The following is a 16,738-nucleotide window of genomic DNA, read 5'->3' as shown; positions in this document are numbered from 1 at the left end:
TTTGAATTATTTTCACAATGCATATGCTCTTTGATTCGATAGTATAAAACTCAGCAAACTCAAGCGTTCAGCTACTTAGTGGCTGGTTATGTTTTCTTATAAGTGAGGCCTTACATAGATGGGAGGCCTGTCTCTGAGTGTTTAAAAAAAGTTGTACTGTCACTTTAAAACAATGATGACACGCCTACTTTCAACGTACTCCTTGAAGCTCGTAGTGTGGTTGCGCTGTGATTGGAAGCAGAGAAGCGTCGAGCAGCGAGCGACCCGTCTGCTTCTCACTGGTGAAGGACTACCTTTCGGCTCTGCCTCTCGCGGGGCTGCTGTACAAAGATGGCGGGCGAACTGGTGGAAGCGATGGTAAGCAGAGATCCGCTCGACCGGTTTGATAGGAAAGGGCCTGCGTGGGAGATGGCCGGTTAGTATGGGAAACTGTAAATGTTTCCCATGAATACTGTATAAAAGTGTTTAATTTAGTGATGGTTGATTAATTGGTAGCTATATTGAAACTGGTTTCTCTTCGTCGCTAAGTGCGTCTAGCTAACGTTAGCTAGCAGGGACATGGAAAATGAATGATGAGGCCATAAAAACACTCGCCAGCAGGGAGTCAGTGCGAAATTGTATCATTCAATGTTTAAGCGGGAGATTGCATTACACATTCGGTCCATCCACTGGCACTTTGACTTGTCAAATGGACGTATTTTCACTGTTGGGATAACAACAAAGCAAGTGGAGGTAACGTTAGCTTACCCACTAGCCTAGCTTCTTGTCAGACAAGGCAATTGTCAATGCCGCTGTCCACCTCTACACGCTGTAAGCCTGATACACTAGTTGTAGAAATGAACCTGAATTGATGAGATTGACTGATGTAATTAGTTTGCAAGACTTTTCTAACTACACTGAACAAAAATATAGACGCAACAAATATTTGACTGAGTTACAGTTCATATAGGAAATCAGTCAATTGAAATAAATTAATAAAGCCTAATCTATGGATTTCACATGACTGGGAATACAGATTAATCTGTCAGTCACAGATGCCTTTAAAAAAAGGTAGGGTCGTGGATCAGAACCTGTCAGTGTCTGGTGTGACAACCATTTGCCTCATACAGAGCGACACATCTTCACATATAGTTGTTCAGGCTGTGGAAAGTTGTCCCACTACTCTTCAATGGCTCTGCGAAGTTGCTGGATATTGGCGGGAACTGGAACACGCTGTCGATTCAGAGCATTCCAAACATGCACAATGGGTGACATGTCTGGTGAGTATGCAGGCCATCGAAATTCTGGTACATTTTTCAGTTTCAGGGAATTGTGTACAGATCGTTGCGACATGGGGCTGTGCATTTCGTGCTGAAACGAGGTGATGGCGGCAGATGAATTGCACGACAATGGGCCTCAGGATCTCATCAGGGTATCTCTGTGCATTCAAATAGCCATTGATAAAACGCAATTGTTCGTTTTCTGTCTTATGCCAGCCCATACCATAAACCCACCGCCACCATGTCAACATTGTGAACAGAGTGTTCATCAGCAAACCGCTCACCCACACGATGCCATACACTCTGTCTGCCATCTGTCCGGTACAGTTGAACCTTGGATTCATCCGTGAAGTGAATACTTCTCCAGCGTGCCAGTGGCCGTCGAAGGGGAGCGTTTGCCCACTCTGTTACAATACCAAAATTCAGTCATGTTAAGACCCAGGTGAGGATGACAAGCACGGAGATGAGATTTCCTGAGATGGTTTCTGACAATTTGTGCCGAAATTCTTCAGTTGTGCAAACCCACAGTTTCATCAGCTGTCTGGTGGCGTGTCTTAGATGATCCTGCAGGTGAAGAAGCCAGATGTGGAGGTTCTGGGCTGGCGTGGTTACATGTGGTTGTGAGGCTGGTTATTTTTTATTTAACCTTCTATTTAACTAGGCAAGTCACACAACACTACATAAAGAGAGAGACCTAAGACAACAACCTAGCATGGCAGCAACACATGAAAACACAGCATGGTAGCAACACATAACTACATGGCAGCAGCACAAAACATGGTACAAACATTATTGGGCACAGACAACAGCACAAAGGGCAAGAAGGTTAGAGACAACAATACATCACGCGAAGCAGCCACAACAGTCAGTAAGTGTCCATGATTGAGTCTTTGAATGAAGAGATGGAGATAAAACGGTGGAGTTTGAGTGTTTTTTTTTTTGCAGCTCGTCCAAGCCGCTAGCTGCAGCGAACTGAAAAGAGGAGCAACCCAGGTTAGATGTACCACCATTGGATGCGATTTATGATAGAGAAATGAACATTCAAAATTCAAAGGGCACTCGCACATCTGAGCTGTCTTTTTTTTTTAAGGTGCATGGTAACAGTTGAATAAGATGAGGGAAAAAATAAGAAACCCGCACATTTCTCTTGATAGTATCACTTCTCTTTAATAGGCTTTACGTATCGGCCTCAAGGCCTTCGTCAGAGCTTTTGAGTTAAAAAAAGACACAATAATTATGTAGACATGGCTCCACCCACATCCGTTCCATGCATCAAATGGGGTTAGAGTTGAGGGAAAATAAGTAAGCGTTACCAAAAATAACAATGTGCATTTGATAAATATTAAAATAGTGTGACGTCAGAGTTATCTGAAATGTGGGCATTAATTGATCAAATTTACAACGTAACATACATTGGCATTTCATCATTAAGACACCTTGGAAATTATGTCTGGAGGGTGAAAATCCAAAAACATTCTCTTTTGCTCAGAGTATTATTTATGTCACCTCCCCTGTCTGATATCTTGACTTTCTCAATGCCACAAAATCTAAAGGTAGAAATGTCATATTTTTGGTCATTTAAAATCTACTGGGACTGGATAATCCCTGTCGTTTGTCCTGGTTTTTAATTTATATGTTCACAAATTCTCTGTTTGAGAGAACGAGAGGTTTTACCTACATAACAAAATCCACATGGACATTTAATCATGTAGATAACATGGGTGGTGGAGCACGTATTAATGTCATTTATTGGGAACCGTTTTGAACATGAATGAATGCTCACATTTCAGATTACTCTTTTTTTATTGCGCTGTAACCAATGATTTATGAAAACTTGCTTGGTGGGTTGATGTCCTCATTGTGGTTTTACAGACGTGTTTAATATGTTTTATTGATATGTTTTATTGAAATAAATATTAGAATATTTATGAAATTCACAATGTTATATTTGGTAACACTTACTTATTTTCCCTCGACTCGAACCACATTTGATGCATGGAATGGATGTGGGTAAAGCTATGTCTACATAAGGGTGCTAATTAAAAAAAAGATTGAAATAAATCACAAAAGCTCTGACGAAGGCCTTGAGGCCGATACGTAAAGCTTATTAAAGAGCACTGATGCTATCAAGAGCAGTGTGCGGGTTTATTTTTTTTCTCTCCGAGAAATAAACATTAAATTCTCTGGCAACAGCTCTGGTGGACATTCCTGCAGTCAGCATGCCAATTGCACACTCCCTCAACATGAGACATCTGTGGTGTTTGACAAAACTGCATATTTTTATTGGCCTTTAATTGTCCCCAGGACAAGGTGCACCTGTGTAATCATGCTGTTTAATCAGCTTCTTGATATGCACACCTGTCAGGTGGATGGATCATCTTGGCAAAGGAGAAATGCTCACTAACAGAGATGTGCACAAAATTTGAGAGAAATACGTATTTTCTGCGTATGGAACACTTCTGGGATCTTTTATTTCAGCTCATGAAACATGGGACCAACACTTTACATGTTGCATCTATTTTTGTTCAGTGTAGATAGTGACTAGCTAGCTACATGCATTGCTGGGTCTTCAAATGCACCGATGGTGTTGTGTCCTACACTACTTAAAGGAGGGACCAGTCTAGGTTTTGTTTGCAGGAAAAATATTCTATGCATGGTGTTAGGAACAGAAGGGGCTCATAGGTCATGCTACTGAATTCTAGAGGGGAGGGAGGAAAATATTACTTGAAGCAAGTGCACAGATACCTTTGTGTAAATATAGTGTGTGGACACCTTCAAATGAGTGGATTCAGCTATTATTTCAGGCACACCCATTGGTGCCAGGTGTATAAAATCAAGCACACAGCCATGCAATCTCTATAGACAAACATTTGTATTAGAATGGCACACTTTCCAACAAGTCAGTATGTAAAATTTCTGCCCGGTCAACTGATGGGTGTCATTGTGAAGTGGAAACGTCTAGAAGCAACAACGGCTCWGCCGCGAAGTGGTAGGCCACACAAGCTCACAGAACGGGACCGCCGAGTGCTGTAGAGCGTAAAAATTGTCAGTCCTTGTTTGCCTCTGGAAGAAACGTCTGCACAAGAACTGTTTGTCGGGAGCTTAATGAAATGGGTTTCCATGGCCGAGCAGCTGCACACAAGCCTAAGATCAACATGTGCAATGCCAAGCGTCGGCTGGAGTGGTGTAAAGCTCGCCGCCATTGGACTCTGGAGCAGTGGAAACATGTTCTCTGGTGTGATCAGGCTAGGCCCCTTAGTTCCAGTGAAGGGAAATCTTAACTCTACGGCGTACAATGACATTGTAGATAATTCTGTGCTTCCAACCTTGTGGCAACAGTTTTGGGGAAGGCCCTTTCCTATTTCAGCATGACAATGCCCCCATGCACAAAGTGAGGTCCATACAGAAATGGATTGTCGATCGGTGTGGAAGAATTTGACTGGCCTGCACAGAACCCTGACCTCAACCCCATCGAACACCTTTGGTATGAATTGGAATGCCGACTGAACCAGGCCTAATCGCACAACCTCACTAATGCTCTTGTGGAATCAAGTCTGGTTCATCCTTGGGAGCAATTTCCAAACGCCTGAAGGTACCACGTTCATCTGTACAAACAATAGTACGCAAGTATCTACACCGTGGGACCACGCAACTGTCATACTGCTCAGGAAGGAGATGCGTTGTCTCCTAGAGATGAACGTACTTTGGTGCTAAAAATGCAAATCAATCCCAGTACAACAGCAAAGGGCCTTGTGAAGATGCTGGAGAAAACGGGTACAAAAGTATCTATATCCACAGTAAAACGAGTCCAATATCGACAACCTGAAAGGCCGCTCAGCAAGGAAGAAGCCACTGTTCAAAAACCGCCATTAAAAAAAAAGCCAGCCTACGGTTTGCAACTGCACATGGGGACAAAAATCGTACTTTTTGGAGAAATGTCCTCTAGTCTGATGAAACAAATAGAACTGTTTGGCCATAATGACCATCGTTATGTTTGGAGGGAAAAAGGGGAATGCTTGCAAGCCGAAGAACACCATCCCAACCCTGAAGCATGGGGGTGGCAGCATCATGTTGTGGGGGTGCTTTGCTGCAGGAGGGCCTGGTGCACTTCACAAAATAGATGGCATCATGAGGAAAGAAAATGATGTGGATATATTGAAGCAACATCTCAAGACAATAACCCTAAGCATACTTCCAAAGTTGTGGCAAAATGGCTTAAGGACAACAAAGTCAAGGTATTGGAGTGGCCATCACAAAGCCTTGACCTCAATCCTATAGAAAATTTGTGGGCAGAACTGAAAAAGCTTGTTTGAGCCAGGAGGCCTACAGACCTGACTCCGTTACACCAGCTCTGTCAGGAGGAATGGGCCAAAATTCACCCAACTTATTGTGGGAAGCTTGTGGAAGGCTACCCAAAATGTTTGACCAAAGTTAAACAATTTAAAGGCAATGCTACCAAATACAAGTTGAGTGTATGTAAACTTCTTACCCACTGGGAATGTGATGAAAGAAATAAAAGCTTAAAATAAATAATTCTCATTATTATTCTGACATTTCACATTCTTAAAATAAAGTGGTGATCCTAACTGACCTAAGATAGGGAATTTTTACTAGGATTAAATGTCAGGAATTGTGAAACACCTGACCCAAATGCATTTAAACTCAGTTTATGTAAATTTCCGACTTCAAATCTATATATATGTATGTGTGTGTAATATATACTGTACATATATACTGGATATAGTTCCTTTATTTCTATATATTTTTGCTGCCTCCTGGGCCCAGGGGCTTCAGCCCCGGTAAACCCCTGCATTAAGCCAGTCCTGCGCCTAACATCTACTACCATACCCCATTCAAAGGCACTTAAATATTGTCTTGCCCATTCACCCTCTGAATGGCCCCACATACACAATCCATGTCTCAAGGATTAAAAATCCTTCTTTAACCTTTTAATGCAGTTGGCTAAATCAGGAAATATTTACTATGATTAAATGTCAGGAATTGTGAAACTGAGCCAAATACATTTAAACTAAGGTGTATGTAAACTTCCAACTTCAACTGTACATATGAAATGAGTAAAACATTATTAAAGTGATCAGTGATTTCATGTATATAGGGCAGCAGCCTCTTAACGTGCAGGGTTGAGTAACTAGTGTAGGCTACCTTTTTAAGTTATTGGCACTTGCCTAGCTCAAGGAATCCAGATGGTAATCCAAAACTTCCCCTCTTCCTATCACTCTCTCCTTTGTGTCTTCCCTTCAGAACATGGTGAAGAGTTTCCGGGTATCTGACCTGCAGACGCTGCTGGCCTCCATGGGCCGCAGTAAGAGCGGTCTAAAGCATGACCTGGTGGGACGGGCGCTGAGGCTGGTGCAGACAGAGTACAGCCCAGAGCTGCTGAAGAACGTGCGGCAGCTGTACGAGTCACGCTTCCCCAAGGCGTCGGGTTGGCTGGCTGCTCGGCGCCCGGAGGGGGTTCCGGTGGCCTACTCCTCCCTCAGCTCGTCCCCCACAGGCACTCAGGGCGCAGACTACCTCAATGGCATCCCCAAGCTGTCCTCCACACCTGCGGCTGAGGTCAAGCTGGTGTCGCTGCCCTTCTACCAAACTCTGGAGACTCTGTTGCCGCCAACAGAGCTAAGTGAGTGATTTTTGTCAGTGAGATGTAGAGAGCTTTCGGTCTAGTCAAGTTCTTGTAAAAAGAGGCCAAAAAGTTCCTGGTCAGCTTTTATGGTCAGTAAAAAAAACTCGCCTTTGGAAAGTATTCAGACCCCATGACTTTTCCCACGTTTTGTTATGTTACAGCCTTATTCTAAAATGTGTTAAATACATACAAAATCCCCAGCAATCTACACACAATACCCCATAATGACAAGTGAAAACAGGTTTAGAAGTTGTTGCAAATGTATTAAAAATGAAAAACATACCTTTTTATTTACATATGTATTCAGACACTGCTATGAGACTCAATTGAGCTCAGGTGCATCCTGTTTCCATTGTTCATCCTTGAGATGTTTCTACAACTTGATTGGAGCCCACCTGTGGTAAATTCAATTGATTGGACATGATCTGGAAAGGCACACACCTGGCTATATAATGTCCCACAGTTGACAGTGCATATCAGAGCAAAAACCAAGACATGAGGTCGAAGGAACCCAATCGAACAGGATTGTGTTGAGGCACAGATCTGGGGAAGGGTACCAAAACAATTCTGAGGTATTGAAGGTCCCTGAGAACACAGTGGCCATCGTTCTTAAATGGAAGAAGTTTGGAACCGCCAGATTCTTCCTAGAGCTAGCCACCCGGCCAAACTGAGCAATCGGGGGAGAAGGGCCTTGTTCAGGGAGGTGACCAAGAACCCGATGGTCACTCTGACAGAGCTCTAGAGTTCCTCTGTGGAGATGGTTGTCCTTATGGAAGTTTCTCTCATCTCTGCAGCACTCAACCAATCAGGCCTTTATGGTAGTGGCCAGACAGGGGACACTCCTCAGTAAAAGACATATGACAGCCCACTTGGAGTTTGCCAAAAGGCACCTGAAGACTCTCACACCATGAGAAACAAGATTCTCTGGTCTGATGAATCCAAGATTGAACTCTTTGGCCTGAATGTGAAGCGTCACTTCTAGAGGAAACCTGCCACCATCTCTACGGTGAAGCATGGTGGTGGCAGCAATCATACTGTGGGGATGTTTGTCAGCGGCAGGGACTGGGAGACTAGTCAGGATCGAGGGAAAGATGAACAGAGCAAAGTACAGAGATCCTCAATGAACCTGCTCCAGAGCACTCAGGACCTCAGACTGGGGCGAAGGTTCACCTTGCAAACAGGACAACGACCTTAAGCACACAGCCAAGTCAACGCAGGAGTGGCTTTGTGACAAGTCTCTGAATGTCCTTGAGTGGCCCAGCCAGAGCCTGGACTTGAACCCGATCGAACATCTCTGGAGAGACCTGAAAATAGCTGTGCAGCAACACTCTCCATCCAACCTGACAGAGTTTGAGAGGATTTGCAGAGAAGAATGGGAGAAACTCCCCAAATACAGGTGTGCCAAGCTTGTAGCGTCATAACCAAGAAGTCTCGAGGCTGTAATCGTTGCCAACAAAATACTGAGTAAAGGGTCTGAATACTTATGTAAATGTAATATTTACACTTGACATTTTTTATAAATTGGCAAACATTTCTAAAATACTGTATTTGCTTTGTCCTTATCGGTATTATGTGTAGATTGATGAGAGAAAATGTCTGTAACCTAACAAAAGGTTGAGAAAGTTAAGGGGTCTGAATACATTCTGATGACACTGTATATTAATGACAGAAACATGACATTACAATTAAGTGCTAAGGACATTTTGGACATTGCGAAGCATAGGGAAGTTGTGGTATGTGTATGTATGTTTTTTCTTCTGCATCTGTCCTTGTAGTTGCCCAGAACAGTGAGAAACTGCAGGACAGTCAATGCATATTTGAATTAACACAGAGCCAAGCGGACCAAGTCAGAAACGCAACGTGAGCATAACACTTTTATTCAAAGTTAACTGTGTTTATTCTACTGCTTGTGACTTTGAATGGACACTGAGGGGTACCATAACATTCCCTCCCTTGTTGTTTTAGTGAGCTTCGACCAGGAATGAAGGCAATCCAGGTGGTTCTTAGGTGAGTTTACAAGAGTTCAACTGTTCTACACATAACAGCACACTAATCCCACAATTGCATAGGTAATTTCCGGTACATACAGTTGAAGCCTTTTCTAGATCAGTAGCTAGGCTTCCATCAATTTGTTCAATGATATTCAGGTGAATATTCTAACATTCAAACAAAAAATATGCACATTTTACCTGCAGTAGTGGTTTTCCATCAAATTGTCTTCTTGGTAGCCTTGAGATTAGAGCGTTGGACCAGTCACTGAAAGGTCGCTGGTTTGAATCCCAGAGCCCACAAGGTGAAAAATCTGTTGCTGTGCCCTTGAGCAATGCACTTAACCCCAATTGTTCCAGGGGCGGTGGACAATGGCGACTGTGGCATGATCCCATTCCCTACGCGTGTCTCAGTGGGAGTTGGAATATGCAAGAACACATTTTCATTACACATTTATACAAACGTGTAGCAGGACAATTATAACCCCCCCCCCAAAAAAATGTTTTTGTTAAAAGCTGTGCGTAATTACGCTGTAAGTTCATTTAGAGAATAAAAAACAGAAGTATGATGTGTTTCCATCCCATTTTTAACACTTTAGATGGTTTTGGCACAAAAGTCTGCAATACACAGCAAGTGTGCCCACTTTGGTCTTGGCACATGCGCTCTAGCCAACAGCTTGCAGATACAGCACAGAGGGTAGGCTTCATTATGAGATTATGGAACAGTGAGTTTTAATTTTTTTTATGTGTCAATTGACAGTCAAGCATCAATCATCATGCCAACAGCATAACATTTAAGGCCCTCTTTATTGGAAAGGAGCATTTAAAAAAATAAAAAAATAGTGTACCTTTATTTAACTAGGCTAGTCAGGTAAGAACACATTCTTATTTTCAATGAAGGCCTAGGAACGGTGGGTTAACTGCCTTGTTCAGGGGCAGAATGACAGATTTTTACCTTGTCAGCTTGGGGATTCGTTTTTGCAACCTTCCGGTTACTAGTCCAACGCTCTAACCACCTGCCTTACATTGCACTCCACGAGGAGCCTGCATGGCAGGCTGACTACCTGTTACTCGAGGGCAGCAAGAAGCCAAGGTAAGTTGCTAGCTAGCATTAAACTTATCTTATAATAAACAATCAATCTTAACATAATCACTAGTTAACTACACATGGTTGATATTACTAGTTTATCTAGCGTGTCCTGCGTTGCATATAATCGATGCGGTGCCTGTTAATTTCTCATCGAATCACAACGCACTTCGCCAAACGGGTGATGATTTAGCACTGCCGTTGCACCTAACCATAAACATCAATGCCTTTCTTTAAAATCAATACACAAGTATATATTTTTAAACCTGCATATTTAGTTAAAATTGCCTGCTAACATGAATTTCTTATAATATGGGAAATTGTGTCACTTCTCTGTCGTTCTGTGCAAGCAGTCGGTATATGCAGCAGTTTGGGCCGCCTGGCTCGTTGCGAAATGTGTGAAGTCCATTTATTCCTAACAAAGACCGTAATTAATTTGCCAGAATTGTACATAATTATGACATAACATTGAAGGTTGTACAATGTAACAGCAATATTTAGACTTAGGGATGCCACCCGTTAGATAAAATACGGAACGGTTCCGTATTTCACTGAAAGAATAAACGTTTTGTTTTCAAAATGATAGTTACCGGATTCGACCATATCAATAACCAAAGGCTATTTGGTTATTGATATTTCTGTGTGTTATGTTATAATTAAGTCTATGATTTACATTTACATTTAAGTCATTTAGCAGACGCTCTTATCCAGAGCGACTTACAAATTGGAAAGTTCATACATATTCATCCTGGTCCCCCCGTGGGGAATGAACCCACAACCCTGACGTTGCAAGCGCCATGCTCTACCAACTGAGCCACACGGGACAGAGCAGTCTGATAGAGCAGTCTGACTGAACGATGGTAGGCAGCAGCAGGCTCGTAAGCATTCATTCAAACAGCACTTTTGTGCGTTTGCCAGCAGCTCTTCGCAATGCTTCAAGCATTGAACTGTTTATGACTTCAAGCCTATCAACTCCCGAGATTAGGCTGGTGTAACCGATGTGAAATGGCTAGCTAGTTAGCGGGGTGCGCGCTAATAGCGTTTCAATCGGTGACGTCACTCGCTCTGAGACTTGGAGTAGTTGTTCCCCTTGCTCTGCAAGGGCCGCGGCTTTTGTGGAGCGATGGGTAACGATGCTTCGAGGGTGGCTGTTGTCGACGTGTTCCAGGTTCGAGCCCAGGTAGGGGCGAGGAGAGGGACGGAAGCTATACTGTTACACTGGCAATACTAAAGTTCCTATAAGAACATCCAATAGTCAAAGGTATATGAAATACAAATGGTATATAGAGAAATAGTCCTATAATTCCTATAATAACTACAACCTAAAACTTCTTACCTGGGAATATTGAAGACTCATGTTAAAAGGAACCACCAGCTTTTCATATGTTCTCATGTTCTGAGCAAGGAACTTAAACGTTAGCTTTTTTAAATGGCACATATTGCACTTTCTTCTCCAACACTTTGTTTTTGCATTATTTAAACCAAATTGAACATGTTTCATTATTTATTTGAGGATAAATTGATTTTATTGATGTATTATATTAAGGTAATTCAGTATTGTTGTAATTGCTTTTTTGGTCCTCCAATAATCATTATCGGTACACCTCTAGTGACGCCTCAAGCACTGAGATGCGGTGTTTTAGACTGCTGTGCCACTCTAGAGCATCAAGCTCGTGCACTTTCACCATTCTGTGAAGTTCATCATAGCTTTATAAATATTTAGCCTAATACACTGCACTGTGAATGCTTTTCCAACATCTCATTCCAAAATCATGGGCATTAATATGGAGTTGCTCCCCCCTTTGCTGCTATAACAGCCTTCACTCTTCTGGGAAGGCTTTCCACTAGATGTTGGAAAATTGCTGCGGGGACTTGTTCCATTCGGCCATGAGCATTAGTGAGGTTGGGCGATTAGGCCTGGCTCGCAATCGGCGTTCCAAATTCATCCCAAAGGTGTTCAATGGGGTTGAGGTTCAGGGCTCTGTGCATGCCAGTCAAGTTCTTCCACACCGATCTTGACAAGCCATTTCTGTATGGACCTCGCTTTGTGCATGAGGGCATTGCCACAAAGTTGGACACGCCGAATCGTCTAGAATGTAATTGTATGCTGTAGCATTAAGATTTCCCTTCACTGGAACTAAGGGGCCTAGCCCGAACCATGAAAAACAGCCCCAGACCATTATTACTCCACCAAACTTTACAGTTGGCACTATGCATTGGGGCAGGTAGCGTTCTCCTGGCATCCACCAAACCCAGATTCGTCCATCGGACTGCCAGATGGTGAAGCGTGATTCATCACTCCAGAGAACGCGTTTCCACTGCTCTAGAGACCAATGGTGGTTGAGCTTTAGACCACTCCAGCCAATGCTTGGCATTGCGCATAGTGATCTTAGGCTTGTGTGGCTACTCTGCCATATTCACTTGTCAGCAACAATTTTGGCTGAAATTGCCAAATCCACTCATTTGAAGGGGTGTCCACATACCTTTGTGTGTGTATATATAGTGTAGCATTTCTTGACTGCAACATGGTTATTCTATCAAAAAATGTGCATCAAAGCATTTCTACTGCATTTGTCACATGGTCTATTTCACAGATTAGAAAAATTATTCACACGTCTATTGTAGTTTGTTCTGTCAACATTTGGAAAGTTTCCTCTACTGTGTTCTTTATCAACTTTATCAAGTCCCAACAAAACAGTGTACATTTTGTGTGTGTATTGAAGGACAAATCTGACCACCACAACCATTCATTGAGAATGTCTGTGTTTAAGAGGATTACATATGTTGCCATCTAACACTGATAACCATTGATAACCTCCTGTGCTGTTGCTATGATCCTTTACAGAATCTGTTATACAGACTCCATCGGTGTCCAGGAAGATCAGTACCCTCCCAATATTGCTGTCAAAGTCAACCAGTCCTACTGTCATGTACCAGTAAGTAGTCAAGCTGGGGAATCCCATGCCCTCAGGCAAACAAACCAACCAACCAACAAATCAGAAGAAAATGCCTATATCTTTGTTGCTAAACATGTCTATATTTGTTCTGTACAGGGTTACTACCCGTCTAATAAGCCAGGTGTGGAACCGCGTCGTCCCTGTCGCCCAGTCAACATCACACCCTGGTTACACCTCTCCACTGCCACCAACCGGGCCACTGTCACATGGGGCAACTTCGGCAAGGTCAGTCTCTGGTTGAAACTTTACACTGTTATTTTAGAACCTTGCCAAGAGGCGACACCTTTTGCACATCTAAAGTAAACTCTGTGATGTACGCAATGTAATTGCAAGCTGTTTTGATTAATTTCCATGACAAGTATTTGAAATGGTTTGGTTGTTTTTGGCAGCTGTCTAAATGTTGACAGCTTCAGATGATATCTGCTGCTATTTCCAGTGTGTTCATTCTGTTCAGTGCTCACTCATGTCCTCTTGTCCTGTGTGCAGCGCTACTCGGTTGCAGTGTATTTAGTGCGGGTCTTCACATCAGCAGAGCTCTTCAGCCAACTTAAACACTGCTCAGTGGAGAGTGCAGAACGCTGTCGTGAACGCAGTAAGTGGCCTCAGCATTTCTGTCTTTCATGCTTTATTGCGTTTTAGTAATTTTTACACCTGTGATGTTGAACTAGTTTCTTTCTGCTGTGTCCAGTCCAGGACAAGCTACGCTTTGATCCAGAGAACGAGATCGCCACCACAGGGCTACGGGTGTCCCTCATCTGTCCTGTGAGGATCTGCACTCTCACCACAAGCCATATCCACCCAGTCATGCTTTAATTTCTTATTAAAGTCTCAAACCTTTCAGTTGTTACTGACCAAAACAAAGAAAACCACAACACGAGGAACAGGCTACCACCCACCATTTGTCTACAGCCTAATGCTAATAACATACCTCCCTTTCCTCCTCCTCCTCTCAGCTAGTGAAGATGCGGATAGGAGTGCCGTGTCGGGTGCTCACCTGTGCCCACTTGCAGTGTTTCGATGCCATCTACTTCCTGCAAATGAATGAAAAGAAGCCCACGTGGACCTGCCCTGTGTGTGACAAACAGGCTCCCTTTGAGCTGCTCACCATCGATGGGTAAGTAAGGCATGCTGAGGCTTGTCACTTACCAACAGCACCACTACTACTCACTCCAGGAATTTGAGAACCACTCTTCCTTTTACGGGTCTTTGCATGGGTTAGAATTTTTTGGAGCAATTTCTTTGACTCCTAAAACTTGCAATGGCCTACCTACACTGGACTACATTTTCAATAAGGCTATTGTCCCAATAAGGCTATTGCAGGTTCAATAAGTCGGTCTCAATTCATTTTCATTAAGGATATTATGGGGCTAAAAATGTATGATTTAGAGACAAAAGTATCGATGCACGCTAAGTTATCTTGAGTACAACCTTCCGGGTGGCGCAGTGGTCTAGGGCACTGCATCGCAGTGCTAGCTGCGCCACCAGAGTCTCTGGGTTCGCGCCCAGGCTCTGTCGCAGCCGGCCGCAACCGGGAGGTCCGTGGGGCGACGCACAATTGGCATAGCGTCGTCCGGGTTAGGGAGGGTTTGGCCGGTAGGGATATCCTTGTCTCAGTATGTAAAAAAATAAATAAAAGAAAAAATGTAATAAAATGTATGCACTCTACTGTAAGTCGCTCTGGATAAGAGCGTCTGCTAAATGACAAAAAAAAAGAAAAAAGAGCCTTATAATTGGATAATTTCTCCAGTTTCTCTGGACTAAAACCCAACTATGGTATATTACGGATGGAGTCTCTAAAAGATACAAACTGTATGAATTAAATTTTTTCAATCTACACACAATACCCCATAATGACAAAGCGGAAACAGGTTTTCAGAAATGTTTGCAAATGTATTAAAAATAAAATAKAAACATACCTTATTTACATGCAATACCACTAAAAAGTTTGGACACACCTATCCATTCAATGGTTTTTCTTTGTTTTTACTATTTTCTACATTGTAGAATAATAGTGAAAACATCAACTATAAAACAACACATGGAGTCATGTAGTAACCAAAAAAGTGTTAAACAAATCAAAATATATTTTATATTTGAGGTAGTAGCCACCCTTTGCCTTTATGACAGCTTTGCATTCTCTCAACCAACTTCATAACGCAGTCACCTAGAATGTATTTCAAATAACAGGTGTGCCTTGGTAAAAGTTAATTTGTTGAATTTATTTCCTTAATGCGTTAGAGCCATTCAGTTGTGTTTTGACATGGTAGGGGTGGTATATAGAAGATAGCCCTAGTTGGTTAAATACCAAGTCCATATTATAGTAAGAACAGCTCAAATAAGCAAAGAGAAACGACAGTCCATCTTTTCTTTAAGAAATGTAGGTCAGTCAATCCGGAACATTTCAAGAACTTTGAACGTTTCTTCAAGTGCAGTCGCAAAAATCATCAAGCTCTATGATGAGGACCGGCAATCACCTGACCTCAACCCAATTGAGATGGTTTGGACTGCAGAGTGAAGGAAAAACAGCCATCAAGTACTCGGCATATGTGGGAACTCCTTCAAGACTGTTGGAAAATAATTCCAGGTGAAGCTGGTTGAGAAAAGGCCAAGAGTGTACAAAGCTGTCAAGGCAAAGGGTGGCTACTTTGAAGAATCTCAAATATAAAAATATATTTTGTTTTGTTAAACACTTTTTTTGGTTACTACATGATTCCATGTGTGTTTTTGTAGTTTTTCTTCACTATTCTACAATGTAGAAAATAGTAAAAATAAAGAAAAACCCTTGAATGAGTAGGTGTGTCAACTTTTGACTGGTACTGTAAGCATTCAGACCCTTTGCTTTGAGACTCGAAATTGAACTCCGGTGCATCCTGTTTCCATTGATCATGTTTGATGTCGCCCGGCCCAACTGAGCAATTGGGGGAGAAGGGCCTTGGTCAGGGTGGTGACCAAGAACCTGATGGTCACTCAAACAGAGCTCCAGAGTTCCTCTGTGGAGATAGAACCTTCAAGAAGGACAACCATCTCTGGCACTCCACTAATCAGGCCTTTATGTTAGAGTGGCCAGAAGGAAACCAGTCCTCAGTAAAATACACATGACAGCCCGCTTGGAGTTTGCCAAAAGGCAACTAAAGGACTATCAGATAATGGCTCCGGCTCACTCTGATAATGGCGCCGGAGGTGATGGCTGCAGTTTTACGGGCTCCTAACCGACTATGCAATTTAGTTTTTATTCGCATTGTAACTTATTTTGTATGTAATGTTGCTTCTACCATCTCTTATGACCGAAAAGAGCTTCTGGATATCAGAACAGCAATTACTCACCTCGAACTTGGCAAATATTTATTTATTTAATTGTCTGATGCAGCTGATGTGAAGGATATACTGCTTCCTCGAGACCAGGCCCAAATCCGTAATTCGCGTCAAGAAAAGACAGAAATACAGGGGGAGGAGATCGGGGTGCCTTGTGAGAATTTGTCGGCGAGTGGCCTCTACCATTCGTTCTATTGGCCAACATGCAATCACTGGTAAATAAACTGGCTGATCTTCGTTAGAGATTATCCTACCAACTGGACATTAACTGTAATCTTATGTTTCACTGAGTCGTGGCTGAACGACGACACAGATAATATACAGTTGGCTGGGTTTTCCGTGCATCGGCAGGACAGAACCGTTAAGTCTGGTAAGACGAGGGGTAGGGATGTCTGTTTGTCAATAACCGCTGGTGTGCGATGTCATCTAATATTAAAGAATTCTCGAGGTATTGCTTGCCTGAGGTAGAGTACCTCATGATAAGCTGTAAA

The 16,738-nt window shown here is 42.7% G+C and overlaps 1 protein-coding gene across 2 annotated transcripts in view; it reads left to right on the top strand.

Annotated features, from left to right (window-relative positions):
- Positions 1-220: 220 nt before the first annotated feature.
- The window catches only part of pias4a (protein inhibitor of activated STAT, 4a), a 30,852-nt gene continuing 14,334 nt past the window's right edge, over positions 221-16,738 (top strand). Inside the window, exons 1-9 of one of the 2 annotated variants that reach the window (XM_024004330.2) lie at positions 221-357; positions 6,522-6,900; positions 8,679-8,763; positions 8,869-8,910; positions 12,824-12,914; positions 13,032-13,160; positions 13,422-13,527; positions 13,624-13,697; positions 13,889-14,049. In XM_024004330.2, the coding sequence (XP_023860098.1) occupies positions 331-357; positions 6,522-6,900; positions 8,679-8,763; positions 8,869-8,910; positions 12,824-12,914; positions 13,032-13,160; positions 13,422-13,527; positions 13,624-13,697; positions 13,889-14,049 (1,094 nt within the window). In that variant the 5' untranslated portion in view covers positions 221-330. Of the gene's footprint in view, positions 416-6,521; positions 6,901-8,678; positions 8,764-8,868; positions 8,911-12,823; positions 12,915-13,031; positions 13,161-13,421; positions 13,528-13,623; positions 13,698-13,888; positions 14,050-16,738 lie in introns of both variants that reach the window. The other variant, XM_024004331.1, reaches the window with a different exon arrangement.

Source organism: Salvelinus sp. IW2-2015, linkage group LG16 (genome assembly GCF_002910315.2).
Source record: "Salvelinus sp. IW2-2015 linkage group LG16, ASM291031v2, whole genome shotgun sequence".
Lineage (NCBI taxonomy): Eukaryota > Metazoa > Chordata > Actinopteri > Salmoniformes > Salmonidae > Salvelinus > Salvelinus sp. IW2-2015.
Note: the sequence above shows the minus strand (reverse complement) of the source record. Positions and strands in the feature narration are given on the sequence as shown.